The following is a 20,966-nucleotide window of genomic DNA, read 5'->3' as shown; positions in this document are numbered from 1 at the left end:
TATGATAATACCCATTTATATCGATTCAACTTTTCTCCCCCCATCTTCCCTCCACCGGCCATTCTCTCCACCTGATAAGATCTACATCCTCTACATTGAATTTAAACTAGACAATTTTTTGTGCGCTACATGGATTGTAATTAAATACTTTGATATCAATATCATTGATATCAATACATTTAATATGACTAAATTTTTAAAAGTTTTTTTATTCAATCATTTTTCTTCTTAAATATTTTATTTGTACACATATTATTTCTTTATAGTAAAAAACTTGTCTATAAAATACCTGTTCTTAGAGTGCTTACAAAATATTGGTAAAAAAAAAATTCTTTAAAATTCTCAATAACCCCTCATTTTTTATTATGTAAAAAACTTAGACACTAGCTTATGAATTATGTTATAAATTATATTTTTATAAATATAGATATAAGAAAAAAATTCAAAGGTATTCCTTTTTTTTTAATTGTATTCTATTCTTTTGCATTTTTTAATTCCTATTCTTCTTCTTCTTTTTTTTATGTGAAAACAAAGGGCTACCAAAAAGATATATCTACCACTGAAGTTTTGTCTATTTAGAATACTTAAGTAGTCATCGCATTATTTTATTAGCATAAAATGTATGGTGAAATATGCACAATTTGAAAGGCCAAGACTATGAGATAAGAATTGATGATTCAAATCAAACTTAAACTTCTTTTTAATTCCTTTTTTTCTTTCCATAGACAATGTTTATAATAATTGATAAGAGTTGATTGATATTGAGTACAGTGAACCAGGGAAATACATGAAAAATAAGAAAAGAAACTAAATCCATTAATCAAAAAAATTAAATAGGTATAAGAAAGTACAACAAATGCAAAAGGATAGTCGAATAGAGTTAATACTAACGATTAACGAAATTTAAAAATGGGAGTGCTTTTGAATTAATACTCCTATAAAAGTATATTAAAAATACATGAAAAATAGGAAAAGAAATTAAATCTCATTAATCAAGAAAATTGAAAAGGCATAGAAAAATATAGTGAATGCATAAGGATAGTCGAAGGCAATTAATGCTAACAATTAGCAAAATTTAAAAATGAGACTGCTTTTGAATCAATGCTCCCATAAAAGTAGGCTGAAAGTATATGAAAAATAGAAAAATAAATTAAATCTCATTGATCAAAAAAATTAAAAAGGCATAAGAAAGTACAATGAATAGAGAAGGATAATTAAATGGAGTTAATACTAATGATTAGAAAAATTTGAAAATAGAATTACTCTTGAATCAATGCTTCTGTGAAAGTAGACTAAAAATATATGAAAACTAAGAAAATAAAATCTCATTAATGAATTAAGAGAAATTTTCATATTAACATTAGTTTAAAATCTATTAGTCAATGAGAGTTAATTTTTTTTAAAATGCAAATTCTCTTGAATCAATGCTCATATGAAAGTAGATTGAAAATACATGAAAAATAAAAAATTAAATTAAATCTCATTGATTAAGAAAATTGAAAAAGCATGAAAAAGTACAGCGAATAGAGAAGGATAGCCGAATGAAGTTAATGCTAACAATTAGAAAAATTTAAAAATAGAAATGCTTTTGAATCATTGATCCTGTGAAAGTAGAGTAAACATACATAAAGAATAAAAAAATAAATTAAATCTCATTAATGAATCGAGAAAAATTTTCATATTAATATTAGTCTAAAATCTATTAATCAATAAGAGTTAATTTTTTGATCAATCAGATTGAAGTTACAAGATTTGTATATATACATATTGATTGATTGATGATAAGATAAATGCCTTGAAAAGGAAAACCAAAACATATGAAAAAATACAACAGACATAAGCCATAAATAAAGAAAACGAAATCAGTTAATGACCTCATCCAAGCTGTGAACATAGGTGAGTCCACATGAGAAATTAATTAAACCAATGAAAAAAGATAATTAAGTTTAACTAAAATAAAATGACCAATGATAAGACTCATAATATTTTCAATTAGATGATTTCTGTAAGATTTGTTGATATATATTGATTTTTACGGTTCAAATTTAAAATTTTTTATTTTTATTTTTATTTTATATTTATTAAAATAAAAATTATAAAAATTTTAATAAATGTACCAATATCGACAATCCAAATTAAATGTAAATATTTTAAATTTAATATTAATTTTTTTTATAATTTTATAAATTAATTATATGAATTTATTTAGAAAAGTTTTGATTTAAAATTTTTAATTCTTAATTTTTTTAAAAAAAATTTTAAAAAAATACATGTAATAAAAATTATAATATTAAATTTCAACAATTTACTTTAAATTTAAATTAAATTGTCCTTATTAGTGACAGCAAATTTATTAAATTTTTATTTTAATAAATGTATAATAAAAATGAAGCAGCGGAGAGGACGGGACCTCAGTGGAGCCGGAGGAAAGCCAAGTGACTTATTGCATATTTCGAAAAGTCCCATTTACCCTCAGTTCATTTGTCTTCTTACACTTGTCTCCTTCCTCCCCCTCCGCCGCCGCCCGCCACCTCCAATGCACCACCACGACCACCACCCCTTCCTCCCTCCTCACCGGCGTCCACTACTCCACCCTCGCTGCCACCGCCTTCGCCGCCGGCAACTCCCCTCCGTCTCCATCCTCTTCTTTCTTCCTCACCTAAACCAGACACCAATTTCTTCTTCTCTTTCCCCCTTCTCTATGAATCTAAAGCGAGCATGACGGTGAACGAAGAGAGCTCGACGAGCACGGCGGAGCAATCTCCGTCCCAGATGTAATCTCCTTCTCCGTCAATATAGTTTGCCGTTTCTAAGTTCATTCAAGTCCGCAAGTTTGTAGATCTGGTTTGCCGTCTGTTCATGGGTTCATTTCTGTTCTTACTCTTGTTCAAAGTGAATAGGCGGATATGCATATTAGATCTATGTGCAGATTCTATGCACAAATATAAGTGCATATCAAAGTTATTAATAATTAATGGGTGGAGATGTATATAAAGATTCGTTTCATCGCTCCATTTCTGTCAACTTGATTTTTGAAACTTCATTCATACATGGTTCTTTGATCTGCCGATGAGAAAAGGTGACAGGTGGCGAGGGTTACTTTTTTTGGATGGGGCTATTTTGGTCTTTTCATTTTTATATTTATTTAATTAAATATAATTAAATAGAAATGGGGCACCATGGGATCAGCAGCTATCAGCCATTGCTGCACTCTCCCACTCCCGCGCCCCCTACCTACCGCTTCTTCATCATCTTCTCCTCATAGCTGTACGGCAGTATCTTTGTCTACACCAAACCCCTGTACGAATCTCTCTGCGTTTTGCCTTCTTCGTTGTAAATGGCAGTTCAATGACACAGAGAACACCCTCCAAAGTTGGATTTTTAATATTGATCTATCACTGCCCCAGTCTGCGACCCCTCAATGCCTTCTACTCCCCCAAGCTTCGCGCTTTCCATCAGGGACGACCAAATGGATGGCAAAGATCGCGTGAAGGAAAGCAAGTGTGCTTTCCTTGTGGTAGCTCTTTGTCCTTGTCTCGTATGTTTTATTCTACTTCTAATTGCACTATCTATCGTTCTCGTCGTCAAATTCCATTTCTTTTGCCACTCTCCCCTCCATTCCTTACTCTTCAAAAAGAATTGCTGATTCCCCTTTCGGAAAAAGTTTCCGGGTTGTCGACAATTGATAGTTCTAGGGCATTTGCAAGTGGCACTGGGGGTGATGAAGATGAATATTCTGAGATTGAATCTGGAAACGACGACGATGATAGCGATCGGGATTGTGATGGTGGTGGAGATCTTAATGCTAAATCCGGCGCTCACCCGGATGAAGTTGATAGGGTGTGCAAGGTGATTGATGAATTGTTTGCGTTGGATCGGAATATGGAGGCAGTTCTTGATGGGTCTGGGATACAATTATCAAATGATTTGGTCGTGGATGTTCTAGAGCGGTTCAAACATGCTAGGAAGCCAGCATTTCGATTCTTTTGTTGGGCAGGTCAGAGGCCAGGTTTTGCCCATAATTCCAGGACATATAACTCAATGATGAATATTCTTGGGAAGACTAGACAGTTCGAAACCATGATGGCAATACTTGAGGAAATGGGTGAAAAAGGCCTTTTGACCATGGAAACTTTCACCATTGCTATCAAAGCCTTTGCTGCTGCGAAGGAGAGGAAAAAAGCTGTCGGGATCTTTGACCTGATGAAGAAGTACAGATTTAAAGTGGGTGTTGATTCTATTAATTTCTTGCTTGATACTCTTGGAAGGGCAAAACTTGGCAAAGAAGCGCAGGCCATATTTGAAAAACTGAAAGATAGATTTACATACAATTTACAGACTTACACGGTGCTTCTTAATGGTTGGTGCAGGGTAAAAAATTTGATGGAGGCAGGGAGGCTGTGGAATGAGATGATTGATGAGGGATTTAAGCCGGATGTTGTTGCACATAATATTATGCTTGAGGGTTTGTTGAGGTGTAAGAAGAAGTCTGATGCGATCAAATTATTTGAAGTCATGAAAGCCAAAGGTCCATTGCCCAATGTCCGGAGTTACACCATTGTAATACGGGATTTGTGCAAACAAAAAATGATGGGGGAAGCAGCTGAATTTTTCCACCAAATGATTGATTCTGGATGTCAACCAGATGTTGCAGTTTACACCAGTTTGATCACTGGGTTTGGAAACCAGAAGAAAATGGAGGTGGTATACAATCTACTGCAGGAAATGAGGGAGAAGGGTTGTCCACCAGATGGGAGGACCTATAACGCATTAATAAAGTTGATGACAAGTCAACATATGCCCAATGACGCGATGAGAATATACAACAAGATGATTCAAAATGGTGTTGAACCATCAATTCACACTTACAACATGATAATGAAGTCCTTCTTTGTGACAAAAAATTATGAAATGGGCTATGCAATTTGGGATGAGTTGTGTCAGAATGGGTGCTGTCCTGACAACAATTCCTACACGGTATTAATTGGAGGGCTTATAAGACAAGGAAGGTCTGGAGAGGCATGCAAATTCTTGGAGGAAATGATAGAGAAAGGAATGAAAACACCTCAGCTTGATTACAACAAGTTTGCTGCTGATTTTTCTAGAGGAGGGAGGCCTGAGATACTTGAGGAGTTAGCTCAAAGGATGAAATTTTCTGGTAAATTTGAAGTGTCCAATGTCTTTTCCAGGTGGGCAGAGATGATGAAGAAAAGGGTCAAGAGAAGAGAGACTACAAAATATAGTAGACAGTTTTCATGAATATCTGATTGCCATACTGGTGGCCAGAACCTCTTTGGCCTGATATTACAATAGTTGTATCCAAGATGGTATCTCAGTTATTTGCCTGCAACATTATGCATTTAATATGCTAGGCTTATTTCCTTCCTATCGTAGATGTCCAATAGTGTTTCTGGATGATAAAGTTATCGGTTTGGGAATCCTTTCTCACTTGGGCACTTTGTTCTCTTGAAGGATTGCCAGTGATGTAGTTCCAATTGATTTGCAAAAGACAGAGTTATGTTGTTAGGTCTCCAGTATAATCAATGTTGAAAGCCAAGCTGATTCTTTGGGTGCGACACTTGTCTTGTTCATATTTGGTATCATGTTATTTGGTCACTGGCTAACCAGGATTGTACGATAACAGTATTAGTTTGATAAGTGCATTGTTGATAATTCCTGTAGTTTTTTTGGATCTTTGTTGTTTTATTATGCACTTGATGGCAAAATCGATATCTATATGAACATGAGCGCAGAAGAAGCTAACGGAAGTCAACCTAGGTAGGAATAAACATCATCAATCAATTTTAACAAAGTTCGATATCCAGCCAATGTTCCCCATCTACAGCAGATGACTAGTTTTTAATCTTGGCGGGCTTCTAGGTTGGTTCAAACTTTCCCTCCTACTAGTTTCTTTTTTATCATGCTTTTCATCTGCCCATGCTTTCCCATTCTCATTCGGGTTCATGCTAATGTTTTACTTGGTTCCCATGAATTCTCTCCCGTGCTGTTCCATCCAAGGTGGCGTGCTTGAAAACTTTCTGCAGTACGTGTAAGGGCGTGCTCTGCCGCCATCCCTAGTGGTGGAAGAGCCTTTGACTTTCCCTTTACCCTCACTGGGTGAAGTGTCTGATTGCTGCTTCTGGGATTGCGAGAGAAGAATTGAAGGAGGCGCGATCCCATTATAAACCTTATTCTTCGATCGTTGAATTAACTTATTCAACTTCTACAGGTTCTTAAGTTCTCGCTCTCTCTCATTTTCTGCTTGCTGCTATGCCATTTCTATAGATCACGATATGTATTCCAATGGCCCTTGGGGGTTTGGATTATAATTTTCAAATTAAAATGTGCTATCAGAATTTATTTTCATTCTGAAACAGTGATAGGCAATCGCAATAGTTACCTTATAAGTCCTAGAGAAATTAATCTCACAAATCATTACATTGTTGGACTTGCTCTCTGTGCTTTAGGAAATATTTGTTCAGCAGAAATGGCTTGTGATCTTGCACCAGAGGTTGAGATATTGATGCCATTTTGAGATCCAAATATTCGTAAGGTGGCTAATTTATTTCCTTTTTGAAGTTTTTGTGTGTCTCAAACTTTGAATTTGATGGATATATTGGATTTTATACATGTATATTGATATATTACGTATGGTAAGGGGAGAAGAGAAGAGGCCCTGATTGCTTCTTATTGTTTCAAAGTGACTCCTAGTTGATAGCTGCAACTTATAATTCTCTATTCAAAAGCGGTCAACTTTCACTTGTCTGTTGTATTCCCCCCCACCCCCAAAAGAAAATGGCTTATTTGTCTTGTTTGTTTGATTTAATAAATATTTTGGTCCCTTTTAGCGTAGTTGTTGTTTATAATTGTTCTTGTACATGCTTTGTGGCAATGTAGTAATTTCGTATACCATGAACTCTCTACCATGTTAGTAGAAAAATCAGATGGTGCATATGGAGTCTTACTGTGTTCATATTTTTCCTTGGTTTTGTTTTGCCATGATTTCTGATGGAAATAGTGAAAGGCACTATTATAAACTGGTTTGTTTATAATGCTGAATATATTAGATTGTAGTTAATTAAACATAAAAACCCCCTGCTGAAAACAATGTCTTGTTACGTGTGGCCTACAAAACGTTTACTTTCTAGAACAATTTAATTTCGGTATTTGTGATTTGAATGTCACATGGTTATGCCATTTCTTTTAAGAGAGAATGATAGAGAGGTCCGAAGGGGATCCGAATTAGGTCCCAAGCTTTAAGAATTTGCAAATTCAGTTTTTATTTTTGTAATTTTGTTATGATGAATTTGCAATTTTATTCCTATTAAAATTTAAAACATAAGTTGTAAATTCATCGTAATGAAATAGTAAAATTAAGAAATGAACTTGTAAATTCTTGAAGCTTGTCACTTAGGACTTAATTTGAATTAATTAGTCCTCTAAGGACTTATTTGTCATTCTCCCTTCTTTTAGACATAGCTTTAATTGTTAGGAGCGTTCTATAATTAGTCTCTGATATTTACTTGTACTAACTTAAGCTTCAATTGTTAGGGGCGTTCTATAATTAGTCTCTGATATTTACTTGTACTAACTTAAGCCAATAGCCTTGAATAATAGAAATTTATTATAACCATGTGAGTTTGAGTAGATTCTTCATTGAAATTTAAAAGCTAAATCATAAATCGGAAATCATTTCTTAGCTAATAACATGTTCTCAGGTATCACACTTCAATTGAAGCAAAAGCTCCTCTCCTTCAATTTGTTGTTGCCAATTAAACTACTAGCTTGTAAAATTTCATGTTGTGCTCAAACGGAAAATGACTGATTACGTTTCTGGTGAGTCAACTGTGAACTTCAATTTGGAGTGACATGGTCCCCTCGAAAAGGATACATTGTTAAAATATATTAGGAGGTTGGTATAACTGAATTTTTGGTATCAAATAAAATTTCATACAGGCACTCATTACATGCTATGATGATTTCAAATTTAATATAATGAAGTTATTATCTAATCATTGTATCCAACTTTCTGATTGGAACAACTTCATAATCATTCTCAGCAGTCTATCGGGCTACATTCCATGGTGCTGTGACTTTCATTTGGGGAACGTATGGCCCTGGATCATTAAATCGTTCGTCATGAATAATTAATTATTTTTTAGATTCAAGAATCTAGTGGCCGCCATCTTCTCATTTAACATCATCCTTGGACTTGTTTACTACCATGGGGAGATTAGGGGTGTTCACCCTTATCTCAAAATTCGTACTGTTCAGTTTGAGAATTGAGATGGGACTAGGACATCCTAGTAAACCAAACGAAGCATAAAGAAGATATCTGAGTAATAATATTTATTAAATGATATAATTTGTTAAGTCAAAAATTAAAACAATATTGGTACATAAATTTAATCATTAGGCAACAATAATTATAATTTAAAGTAAAAGAACATAATTATAGCAACCACAATTTAAAGTAAGTGCACAATAACCACAAATAACTTTTTGGCTAAAAATATTATAACAATAATAGAATCATTGAGTTATATAACTTAAATTGAGCAGATGGGTATCCACAAGAATTATAAAATAAATAAATGAAGTATATTAGAATTATGAAATAAATAAATAAATAATATATACTTTGACTTTAACTAAACAAATAAAATATTAAACATTAACAAAAGAAAATAAAAAATATTCTTGCCCCAAACAAATTTTTGCCTCACCTTACAAAGTTCTGTCTCCTCTCTCTCTCTCTCTCTCTCTCTGTGGTTGGAAGGGACACAGTTGTCCCAATGTAATTGAGATGAAACCGGGCCGATCCGAATAGGACAAGCATCAACACCCTTAGTGGTAATAGTGGACTTGCAATGGATATGTACATGCAACATGGTTCATGATAAGGAATCTGCTTTGAAGAGAAACAACTATCCATGAAGATCCTATTCACTATTGAGAGGATTCTTACAGTTGCTGAAGTCTGAGCTTGATTTACTACAATTGAAGCTCAGTTTTTACTTTGGGGGTTATGAAAAAAAATCTGACATTTTTCTTTGGTTGAATTATATATACGACGAGAAACTGTAAGGATGCAATGAGATTTAATGTATTGGTTCGTGAATTGCAGTCAAGTCAGAAAATATTCGGTACTGTAACAGAAAGTTTGTTCCATTTTGATTTATGATTCTATTCGGCTTGTCTAATTTTTTTGCCATTATCATTATGCCTTGCATCACAATTCTTTATTTCTGAAAATATTCATTTGAAATAAATTGTTGTGCTAATATTTTTTTCTCGATTTATATTTTGATTGTATCTATTTCCCCCTGTTTTCTTATAGTGGTGCGGACTATGGAGTGTTCAGAGGATTGCCGCATGCTTATATGCTATTATTTTTAGATAATATTATAAATTAGCATTATGAAGCTGGTCAAAAAAGTTAACATGATGAAGATGCTAAAAAAAAAAAAATTTAGCATTATAAGCTGTGAATAACATACATGGTACCATTACCCAGTTAAGATTTATAATCTATAAAAGATATTATACTATTATTCTTGTACATTATTTGATTAATTTACTTATTATTTTTATAACCAAGAATTATGATTATGAATGTTGGTAAAGTGTAATCTCAGTAATAATGACTATAACAAGGGTTTAGGTGTTAATGATTAAAACAAAAATAAAATACTCATTTACAATATAATTTAATAAAACCTAATTTCACAATATATTTTTCAAATCAAAATAATTATTCTCACATAAGATCGAATCTTACTGAATCGCACAAGTAGGATTCTAGCTTTTAGAATTGTTGGACAATGTTATCCTTCAAATTTAGTTTATTTCTCCTCTGCTTCCTCCACCTGTTAACATGTCTTCCTCCACTCTTTCCCCACTCGGCTTGTGTCACCTATAGCTTGAATGTAAAGACATGCATTTACTTTTATCACTCTCTTTGTAAATAAATTGCATTAATTGGCTTCCTGTCTGTTATATTTTTTTATAAGAAAACTAAGAGAAGTTCAATTTCAACAATATAAATAATTTGTCTCTATAACTGAGAATGATTATTCCCAACCTTGATGAAGCTGAGCATGTGCCAATTCTCATCTAGTTTTGTTTTACACGTTGTCTCAGGCCTACAAATTGAGCGAGAAGATTTCAAAAGTGAATAAACTTATAGATACTCTTTCTTCTGTTATACCTATTTGAAGTACAAGTTTCTGGAATATATGGGATTCCAACAAACTGAAGGAGGAAATGAATTGAGACGTCAAGGACTTGGTTTTTTATTTCAAAGTGGAAGCAACAGTGTGTGCCCACCATCTGAGGCTATCTTTCATATCAATTTCCTTGTTCAGAGCTGGGACTCTCCAATTCATCAGTGAGCTCTGCTTCTTTTGCTTGTCCAGAACTTGCCACGCTTCAGAAAGGTAAGGTCTTTGGATTGCAGAGTAATTATCAGAGCCATCTTCTTTCTCATCTTTCTTCCCTAACCTTTGCAGCCCAGGAATAATGGAAGCCAAGCTGGAGTCCTTATCTTCTTCTGAGAAAACAAAGCCCAGATCCATGAAACCTTTTAGCTCTTCAAATTCCAGGTCCGACAAGCTCTTGTTTGCCCGTTTCTTCCTTCTCCTTCTTGCAGTACCCTTATGGTCACTAGGCGACACTTCAAGATTTTCTCGTGCTGTCTCTTTAACTTGTGGGTCTGTGACTTGTTTTCCTGAGATGATGGTCTGGAGATCTGCTTGAAGAACAGAGTTTGGGGAGAAGGTGTCATGCTTGTTGAAAGTTGTAATGGAGCTCAGCTGATCGCTCAGTGACCTTGTATGCGTGGTTTTGATACGCAAAAGCTTCGGTTCTGATGATTCTTGATCCATTTTGTGATGTGGGTCTGATAATGAACTTGATGTTATACGTGAACTTGAGTTTTCCTCCAGGATTTTGAGCTCAAACCAGCAAGAATCGTATAATTTCAAGACTTCCTCTGCATCCATAAATTCAGGCTTTCTTAATTGCAGGTTAGCAGCAGTTAGTTACCTCTATATATACACAGCTTTATTACTAAATTGCCCTTCATGTCACTCTGAAATCACAAGTCAACAACAATCCAACCAACTATTTACATGTTTCACATTTAAAGTTTTTTTGCATTAATAATAAACTTCCTCAAAAAACAACCTTAAATCTCATTAATTATTTAAAAATTTAAAAAAATGTAACTTTATCTCTATTAGATACTCTTTCTAATCCTTATTATAGGACATCTTTTAGAATATTTTTTTGGTCTTGTAATATAAGATACTTTATGAGATATTAATTATGTTTTTTAGTATTAGCCCTATTTAAATTTATTAACTATAAGATAGAATGTAATGTAAATATGAATTCTTTCATTCAAATAGGGGTAAAATTAGAAGTTGAAAGTTTATTTTGTTTTCAAACAACATTAATAACTTAACTAACTCTTCTTGATTCTAGTGAGTTAGTTAAAGATGCTTTATAATAGGAATAAAAAGGAGATAAATACTTTATTTTTTTATATAAAGTATAAATACTTTAAAAATAAAATACTCTATCATTTAATAATGATAAGAATAATAAAAAATAGACATAAATCATAAAAATGCCTTAAAAATAAAATCAAAATAAATATTATCTTGTTTCGTAAATAAAAATAGAAGAGTATATGCCGTTGTCTTGTAGCTCTTGCAGGGTAATGTTGGTTTTTGTTAGGAAAGGGAAGTGTGTAGAATGAATGAGGTTGCTTGAGGAAGAGGCAAAGCAAGGTTGTTTGTAGTATGACTAAGGATGTTAACGGATAAAAACATGGTTGTGGCCTTGTTCATATCAACCACCAATGCCTATCTTTTTCTGTTCTCTTAGATGCAGACATTTCTGGGTCATGTCGTTTTTCCTGTTTCATAATCACACCATGTTTTCATGCCCAAATTAATGGCTTTGCCAGTGGCAATTATTGATAGTTGCTTCCAAACTACTCAAAAATCATTGTTTCTTAGATTGCTTCACCTAAAAATGACGTTCTTTTCAACATTTTTGCTTCCTCAATTTGCATTCGTACAGACACCTTCCTGAATCTCATGTTTCTCTGTGATGAAATATATCAGAAATTTATGTCAATGATTTTTTTTTCCTCTTGTTCAGAAATGTCATAGTCTCTCACCGTTCGTGGAAGTAAACTAATATGTTTGATTGTTAGGTTGAGAGCTGAAAAATGAAAATAATAAGATTTGAGTACACATCAGGGTGGTTATGATTTGATATTAAATTATGGTAAACGTGATTAACGATAGCACAACCTTCTAATAATTTAGTTGCTTTTTATGGTTATCTATATAATCTCGAGTGAAGCATTTTGGCCCCCCAAAAAAAAAATCATAATATTTCATGTCTCTAAATTTTTCGCCCTCTCTGCCGGTTGTATTTTTTGGCCCCTCTTCTGTTCACACTTCATTCTCAATGGAAGTCAAAACTGGAATTAATAAAGGCTAATGATCGAGTGATGCAACTCTTGTACATTCAAATTCACATTGGCGTACAATATTTAGGTTTTTTTAAAATTAAATTAAAGGATGGAATTAGAATAAATACACAAATTAAGAAATCAAAATAATAATCGAGCCTATTATTTATTGCATATGATAAATTAACAATGGCAAAGTACATAAAAAAGAGTGCTTGTATAATTAATGAGAGTAGGTTTAATGAAAGAGGTTAATTTTTTATAATATAACGAATGTTTGAATCCTGTTAGAAGTGCTCATATAGTGTTTGGCTGCGTCTTGAATAGCTCCAATAAAAGAATAATTCGAGCAATAAAAAAGCAAAAAAAAGATTGCTTGTGTATAGCAAATTGTAAGAGGGTGCAGTACAGTGTGTGGCTGTATGATTGAAGAATGGAAATGAATGTAGCGACGCCCCCAAGGGCATTTTGGTCTTCCTACCATCAAATGTCAAGGGGGGTCCTTAGTCAACTTTTTAAATTAATCAGACAATAAATACGTTGACCAGGAAATCAAAAATGAAACATGTTCTTTTCTTTTTTTTTTTAATTTCATAACTCCATTGTCTTCTCACAGTTTTCACATTGCACTGTATGAAAAGATTTAAATGCTTTTATCAATGTATTTGGTCAAAGTTGAATTCTTCATTATTTTCATGAGCTCAAATCAAATCAAAATTATAAACTTCTCATTCAATCCATATCTGATTTTTTTTCCAAATAAAAAATGTTATTGAAACAAAAAAAAAAAACCCCAAACATGATGTTTTTTCAATACAAGGTAACAGAATATTCTTGCAAGAGAGATACAAAAATTAGGTCATGTCAGATTTCATAAAAGATCTACATCCCGTCCTGAAAGCAGATAATTAAAAAGAACAATATTTAAATTGTCTAGGGAGGCTTGGTGAGCAAACATACCAGCATATCTATTAACTTTATTGAATAAGTAATCAAAAGTGATGGTCCGGTTTTTTATAACAAAATTTTTAACTTTTTTGATAGTTTTTAAAAGAGGATGACTATAAAAAAATTATGTTGTATGAACAAGAACATCCATAGAATTAAAATGGATATTGATTTTAGTGAATTGCGCATTCTATCAAAATTAAAACCCTTCTAAAATGCCTAAAAGTTCAATCGCAATGTTGATTTAGTAGTCAAAATATTTGAGAATTCTTTCAATCCAATTTTCTTTCTTGTCCCATATGATGCCACACACAAGTTGCAAGGCTGTCTGATCTGATAGAACCGTCAATGCAAAGGCCACAGTTTTGGGCACCAACACCGTGAGTCAAAAGAACAAATTAAAATAGGATCATGAACTGAAAAGAAGCTAGACAATGTGCAAGTGTGTGGAAAAGAACATAAACCTCGTATTGTCTAATGAACAAGACTTGTTGGCCTTTGTGGATATAGAGATGTTGAAGTAAAGTTTGCGTGTGAGTGAGTGTATTGCCGGGCAAATCTTCTTTGGCAGTGAGGTGTGGGTCATGAGTCAGAAGCTCAAACCAAAAGATCATCTGCCAAAGAAGTAATTGCCCTGTAATTCACTCTCCCATAAAATGGCTCTCCAGCTTCCTTGTTGATCACTGTCAGGGTCACCATGTCTATATATATATAAAGTTCACACGTATGAATACACACTAGCCATTGGATATTCTCAGCATGTCCTCTCTGCTGTCCAAGTTACTAGAAGCAAGAAAGAATTAAAGTGGTCCATGTCTTGTGCCTTCAATCTCACTGTCCTTCAATTCCACTTTCTTTGACTCGGCATATTTCACTTCTCAGAGTTTATGCTGTTTCACATGAAAAGTCACTATTGTTTGAGCTTTCTGTGTTCTTCATATCAAAACTCAAAAGTCTTGCGGATTTTTGTTTGCTGAGGTACACGGGCTTTTCTTTTTAGCCAACTACAGTACATAAGGTTTAAGTGTTAAAGAATATGCTCATGGCTTGATCAATATTCCGTATTTGCTTTCTTTCTCTCAATCTGTTAATGAGATTTTTCAACTACATAACCAATTTTCTGGAATTTCTTGGTATTAATGTTTAGGCAGTTTAAGAAAATCACATGATGTTTAAGTGATCGACTCGTGGTCCCAGTTTAGGGATATAGTCATCTAATAAAGCACTAAGCATAGATCGGTAGCTAAGCAATAGCTAAAAACCATACGTGACTTAGAAGATTAAGCAATATCTTCCAAAAGCTTACCTGCGGAAAAGTTATCATAAACACATAACCAAGCAGAAGCATATATAGTTCAGAAATCATTTACACAATTTTTTTTTTTAAATTTGGATAGTACTAGTAAGCAAAAGTGAACAAAAACGCTACATGCATCTAGTCACAGTAATTCGTTTTCTCGAGCTAAAAAAGGTTGGTGTCTGATTGAGTCTTTGCATACAAAACCTACAGATCCGTAAATGCTGGTTTATGTCGCATACTTTTATGAATAATGTCGGCATAAACTGATAGCATCTGAACCAAATGCAAAGAGGAAAGATTGACACAGACAAATCCATGAATTTTCATAAAGAAGTGATGGAGAGAGAATGGGGACCAAAAAATCATATATATGAACGAGAAAGAAACTTGCCAAAGGAACCCTACTAGCATATGCTGCTCCTTCTTCTCTTTTTCGAGAGCATATCCAATAGAAGGTGCGCTTCACTTCCCATATATATAGAGTTTCCGATGTATCATGATGTCTCAAGGCAGAGATTTGCTGTTGAGGAATGACAGTGCAATTCTCCTTTGGCAGAGGGAACATGTAGATTAGCTCTTCTGGTTTGCCAAAGGAGAATTGCCCTGCTATTTCTTACAGCTCATGTTTTTATGATTTATCATATCTGCTATGCCTGTCTGATTTCCATGTTCTGCTAGAAACATGTTTCAGCTTCTTGTGGTAGTATAATATAAATGCTTGTAAGTTCCTCACTAGCTCTCCATTAAGGTAAATTATTTGTTTGTTGGAGTTGTTGAATATATATGCATCTCTGTTGAAACTAAATTCTTCTTTCATTGTGTGTGGCAGGAGATGCTGAAGAACAATATGAAGGAACATATCAGCTATCTTTGAACAATATCCATGACTGTCTTAGAAAGCAGCCAGAAGAAGAAGAGGCTATCATTCACAATTGTGATGAACTAATAATAAAAATTGAAGTTTCACTTAGTAACATTCTTTGTCTTCTACTTTTCTGGTGTGCCGTGTGAGTGAGAAGTCAACTACCATGAATGAACGAGTTTGTTTCTTTCAAGACTCAATGCTGCAGATAAATAGACCCTCCAGTCCTAAATATAGGAGCTAAATAATTAATTCATAGTGATTAAGGAAATTAGTTAACTAAGTTATTTGTAAAAAAATGAGTTGGTTTCCCTATATAATCATTTGTATTAGAATACCTCATTAATGAAAACCTCCTTTTAATATGTGTAACCAGTAGGGATGGTTTAAAAAAAAAAATTATAAATTTGAGAGACAAAGCGAACTAAAGTCTTGTAACAGAAGCAAACTTCTCAACTAGCGCATATATTTAAAAGACAAATGGGTGTTAATGTAGTATACTGTAACATGCAGAGATGGCAGATCTTGAGTGTCATCAACTCAGATCTTCAATAAGCAAAGATAATTTTGCAATGTATAGCCACTGTTAATCGGTATTGGCTAGAACAACAATTTTAATAGCAAATTCAATGCGTCACGTCGGCAAATTATCTTCCATAAAAGTTTTTGCCCTTCTTAGCAAGGCGCTTTTTATCGGTTGGATCGATGGATCGCCAATGAAGAAGAACATCGTTTTTTTTTTTGCCCCTGTAACTGTCGGAGATCCTTTTAAAATTACTTTTATGTCCTTCCACTGTGCTGAAGGCCTGAAGCCCCTGACTTTTCCAAAGGGTCATTACAAGTGGTAGAATTCAACTTGTTTTTCTTCTTAGTAAAATTAGGAAGATCTGAATATGGGATATTTTATGTCTACATGTTTCTCTTTTCGGCCACTTTCCAACAAAAGGTGACAAAGACAAGAATAAGCTTGTCGGGAAGGAAGATCCAGAGGCATGTGCTCTCTCTCTCTTTGTCTGTATATATGTGTTGGGAAGGAACATTTTCTACTTGATGTGGTTTTTTGTACTTTGCATATCCATATGTATTTGACCCGTACGAACCTTTGCTGAAACTTTTATTTTGTTCAACTGCGACTTGGTCAAGAATTTGTGAAGAGCTTTACTCCTACCGTTTATGATGACGTGGAGAAATTACAGTTAATTATATTAATATATGTGGAAGATATATACCTGTCTACCACTGTCAGTTTTGGTACTGGAAGAGAGACAAATCTTGCTGTTGGCTTATTGATACGTCTTTTTAACTGAGGTGACAGTATAAATATATTAAATCCAGATACATGGTCAAAAGCCCTGTTCTCAATCTCTGTTGAAGCATATTCAATATCTACAGTAATCATTGGTTGGAAAACGGAAGGAACGCTAACTCCGCAAGATTTAACATGGCATATGCGATATGTCTTCTTCGGCATATCCAAAATATTTTCTCATTATTCCTTTTTTATTTATTTTGTCAGCAAGAACTCGCCCAATCATAATGACAAATGATCTGTCATTAGTCCTTTCTGCTTTCTTCTTTCATGTCAGAAATTATTTGCACAATATCAGATCTTATATGTTTATTATCTCTCTATATGTGTTTAAGGTGAACTTCAGATGAGGATTATTTACCTGAAGATTCTCCTAATTAAAAGTTGAGTTTCACAGAGACAATGAAAAAGTCATGCAAGAATGAAAGTGAAACTTGATAATACATCATTGAAATACTGAGGAATGATCTGTGGCATATGCCAATATAATTGTATCGAATATCCATTACTGATATGAGAATGGTGCCAGATCACACTGTGGGCCTTGATCTGGAAGCTTGGCAACCCTAGCAGCACAAATCACCAAAAACAAAAACAAAAGGGGAAAAAAAAAAATCCATGCACGCATGCAAGCTATGTGTATATATATATATATATATTATTGGTTATAGACGAGATTTTCAAAATCTTGGATTAGTCCACATCCTCATTCAGTGACCCTATGTGAACTCGTAAGGGCATGAAACTATTGGAAGGAGCTTTCAAATTGTGATTTTGATTCCTGTTCCAGTGTTCTCTATGGAGATTCTTTTCTTCCCCATGGTGGCTCCAAATATAATAAAACGCAAAATTTTGATTCTATGTATGCGAAAACTTGGCGCATGCAGCTAGCATGCTTGGTGTGTACTATATATATCCTACCTAACCTCATGGAGCACTTGTTTGGCAAATTCTCTATATCCAACGCAAACTTTAGTCAAGCTCAAGCGAAAAGGTTGTAATAAAATTCTGAAAGGTTAATCGATTTATTGGTTACTGAACATGTTATATACCTGCTGGTCTATTGATCACTGCACAGCACAACACAACAGAGCACTTGATCAATTTTTGTGAATTTGAGATTTGGATTGGTTTTGACTAATTTATCCCACAAAGATCTTGTTTACAGGAATGCACAAGAATCAAACGCGCACACATCAGCAAATTTCCATAAGATATCCAAGGCACTCAGAAGAAAGAAAGATGCACAAACCAGCATGGTCAAATATATGATTCTTTATATCATAAGGCCATGCCATTGCCATGTACTGGGTATGGTTTCATATTTTCAAAGACTATATAGCCATCCCACCATGACTGTGCAGACCTTTAAATCAACAGTATAAATTTTTCAAGCAGCTGAAGCAAACCATAAGACCTGCCAACAGAGCAGTTTTAGTAAAAAGGAAAAATGACTTAGGTTACACAAAAACTAATTGATGCTACTTATAAGAAAACACAAATGTACATCAGAAAAGTTCCACTAAGTCTAATGCCTTGCAAATGAATCGCTACTGAACTTTAAATAGCGGTGGTTGTATATACGCAAACAAACGTCTATGAAGTGCATGTTTGGTTCCACCAAAATGCGGTTTTTGTTTGACCGTGAAACAAAACACAACCGAAATCCAAGTTGATGAAAAAGAGTAAACAATTAATGATTAATTATGAAGGGAAAGAGATGAGTAGCAGCAAAATTGCTGGGCAAATCCCCTTTGGCAGTGAGCACACCAAGCCATGTTTGAAACCTGTAATGTACCTGCCCGCCAATAGGGAACTTGCCCTGTAATGTAGCTGCTATATATATATATATATGTATGTATGTACGTATGTGGGTATGTATATGAAACCTGCTCACAGGCACGGCCCAACCCTCTTTCTTCTTATTTATAACTTTTTTTCATTCAGCATATCCTTCGGAACTATCCATTTCACCTCCCTTTTACAATGTGGTCCCTTACTTTGCACTCTTCAAAATATTTACAGCATATCCTCTGTATGTGCTTTATAAGTCCATCTGTCAATATTGTCTTCCATTATCTTAATTAGTTACTTCCTTACATGTTCTTCTTAAGCGCAACTTTGAATAAGAGTGAGTGTTTGTGTGTGTTTAAGCTGAATATGCGTAAATTGACGAACTTGAAAGTGCCAAATGGCAACATCATCACTTGGAATATGAACATAGTATAAAACAACTGAATGTGAACGAAGACATAATTGGTTCGTCCTGCATGAACTTGTAATGTACGGTCTTTTTTGGGGGGGGGCCACGTAATGTAAGGTCAAAATAATTAAACTTAGATTTTCAAAACAATTATGACGTATATTATTAGAATATGTGGTTGTCGAATGTGTGTTTTCCAACGTAACTTGATGGGAATCTGATTTCCATGGGAATGACAGAGAATAGACCGTGAATGATGCTGCTGTGATATATATATATATATTATATATTATATTATTTTCCGCTGCTAGATAGAGAAACCACAAATAACGGAGCCAAAAGTTGCGGAAACTTGGAAACTAGAAGCGGGGCTTGGATTATTTGCATCTTATACAAATCCGTGGATTGGAGAGTATTAGAGATTAAAAAAAAAAAAATCCTCCATCTAATATTGAAAGATATATCATGAACATATAAAATTTGGGATATGTTTTAGCTTTCATGACATAGATTATTTTTAAGCATATTTGATATAAAATTTGACATGTTATTAGAGCCATTTGATGGGAACCAAAAAAAAAAAAACGAATGAAGAGAAAGGGAGAAAAAGAAAGAAAAAAAATGAAGTTAAAAAGAGACTAAAAAAGAAAGAAGACAAAGAATTAAACAAAAAATAGTTAGAGAAAATATTAAATATAAATAAGTCTCACATCTAATAGATCATGAATATATAAAGATTGAGATATGTTTAAGCAAATGGCTTAAGTTATTTTAGTAAAATAAATTATTTTTAAATATACTTAATATAAAGAATTTTACAGGGAATGCAAGAGAGAATATAATTCGATTTATTTGAAGCACACTACTGTTAAAAAATGTAACTAATTCATGGGATTTTATTTAGATCCCATGGTGCTTCTTATCATTAAGATTATCTACAGCGAATCTAAAATCATATCTTAGCTGTTTACATTTCATTTGTATCATCATTTCTAGTTGATATAGTTAAAAGATTGTCATTATTTCGTATCTTGGTTTATTTAATCAAATTTATTAAAATAGTAATAGATTAATAGAATGTGGGACCATTTAGATTAAATATCAATCATCCGGTTATTGTTGTAGTTATTGGTCCGGTAGCTTTACAACAAGATTATCTCCCAAAAAGGGAAAAAAAACATCGACACTTGTGGATGGAAATACTTGTAATTCCATGTTTTATTTTAAAGCTGAATCGTAGCATCTTACATAGGTTGAATATAGAACAATCAATATATCAGATCAATAAATAATAACTTAATATTATAACAGCACGCCGTCTTTAAAATAGGGAAACTTTTCATCCAATTGCTGTCTTTGCAAAAAATTTTCAATAAAAAATATTTCTGAAGAACTGTTGAGAAGGCTTGGTTAAAAAAAATAAATCATTTTAAAAAGTTTATTTTCACACATATATAAATAAATAACCTGGACACCCCTTGTCCCATTGTTCTAATTGCCAAATTATGTTGGCCGAATAAAGTTGCCAAACAATGACATTTTTCTTTGTCATTTTTACTTTACCTTTTTTAAGTAAAAAATCCCTGGGATAGCAGGTCAAAGTTTTGTTTTTCTAAATTGGCTCTTTTAACCTATATCAACCAAAAAAAAAAGTTAATGTCATTATTTTTGGAAAAAATAATAAAATAAAGAATATCAATCCATCAATGTTCATCTATATAAAATTTAGAGTTATGACCAACTTAGAAATTGCAGAGTGAAATGTGTTACACCTGAATTATCTCTAGAAAAAGTAAATGCAAGTAGCATTATTTTTATATATTTTATTTTTGGAAAACTAAAACTTGAAACTCC

At 33.4% G+C, this 20,966-nt stretch overlaps 2 protein-coding genes and 1 long non-coding RNA gene across 4 annotated transcripts; 2 read left to right on the top strand and 1 right to left on the bottom strand.

Moving 5' to 3' along the window:
• Window positions 1–3,114: 3,114 nt before the first annotated feature.
• LOC129300476 (pentatricopeptide repeat-containing protein At5g14820, mitochondrial-like) lies at window positions 3,115–5,681 on the top strand. The gene has a single exon (XM_054939052.1). The coding sequence runs from the start codon at window positions 3,349–3,351 to the stop codon at window positions 5,257–5,259; it is 1,911 nt and encodes a 636-aa protein (XP_054795027.1). The 5' UTR covers window positions 3,115–3,348; the 3' UTR covers window positions 5,260–5,681.
• Window positions 5,682–10,032: 4,351 nt separating this feature from the next.
• Window positions 10,033–11,033, bottom strand: LOC129300477 (uncharacterized). The gene has a single exon (XM_054939053.1). It carries the CDS (start codon window positions 11,001–11,003, stop codon window positions 10,296–10,298), a length of 708 nt encoding a protein of 235 aa, XP_054795028.1. The 5' UTR covers window positions 11,004–11,033; the 3' UTR covers window positions 10,033–10,295.
• A 4,235-nt stretch (window positions 11,034–15,268) lies between these two features.
• Window positions 15,269–15,708, top strand: LOC129300475 (uncharacterized). Of its 2 annotated transcripts, none has more exons than XR_008590781.1 (2): window positions 15,269–15,458; window positions 15,568–15,708. It is a non-coding gene; the product is annotated as an uncharacterized LOC129300475 (long non-coding RNA). The 2 variants fall into 2 exon arrangements; XR_008590780.1 differs by having other exon boundaries at window positions 15,269–15,486.
• The last annotated feature ends 5,258 nt before the right edge of the window (window positions 15,709–20,966 follow it).

The sequence above is a fragment of the Prosopis cineraria genome, unplaced genomic scaffold (assembly GCF_029017545.1).
Source record: "Prosopis cineraria cultivar Desert tree isolate PC_DT_omini unplaced genomic scaffold, ASM2901754v1 PC1608, whole genome shotgun sequence".
Taxonomy (NCBI): Eukaryota; Viridiplantae; Streptophyta; class Magnoliopsida; order Fabales; family Fabaceae; genus Prosopis; species Prosopis cineraria.
The sequence above is the reverse complement of the archived record's forward strand: the minus strand, read 5'-3'. Positions and strand labels throughout refer to the sequence as shown.

Excerpts from the sequence above, each read along its gene's own strand:
- LOC129300476 (XM_054939052.1), top strand. The coding sequence starts at position 3,349 with ATGACACAGAGAACACCCTCCAAAGTTGGATTTTTAATATTGATCTAT.
- LOC129300477 (XM_054939053.1), bottom strand. The coding sequence starts at position 11,003 with ATGGATGCAGAGGAAGTCTTGAAATTATACGATTCTTGCTGGTTTGAG.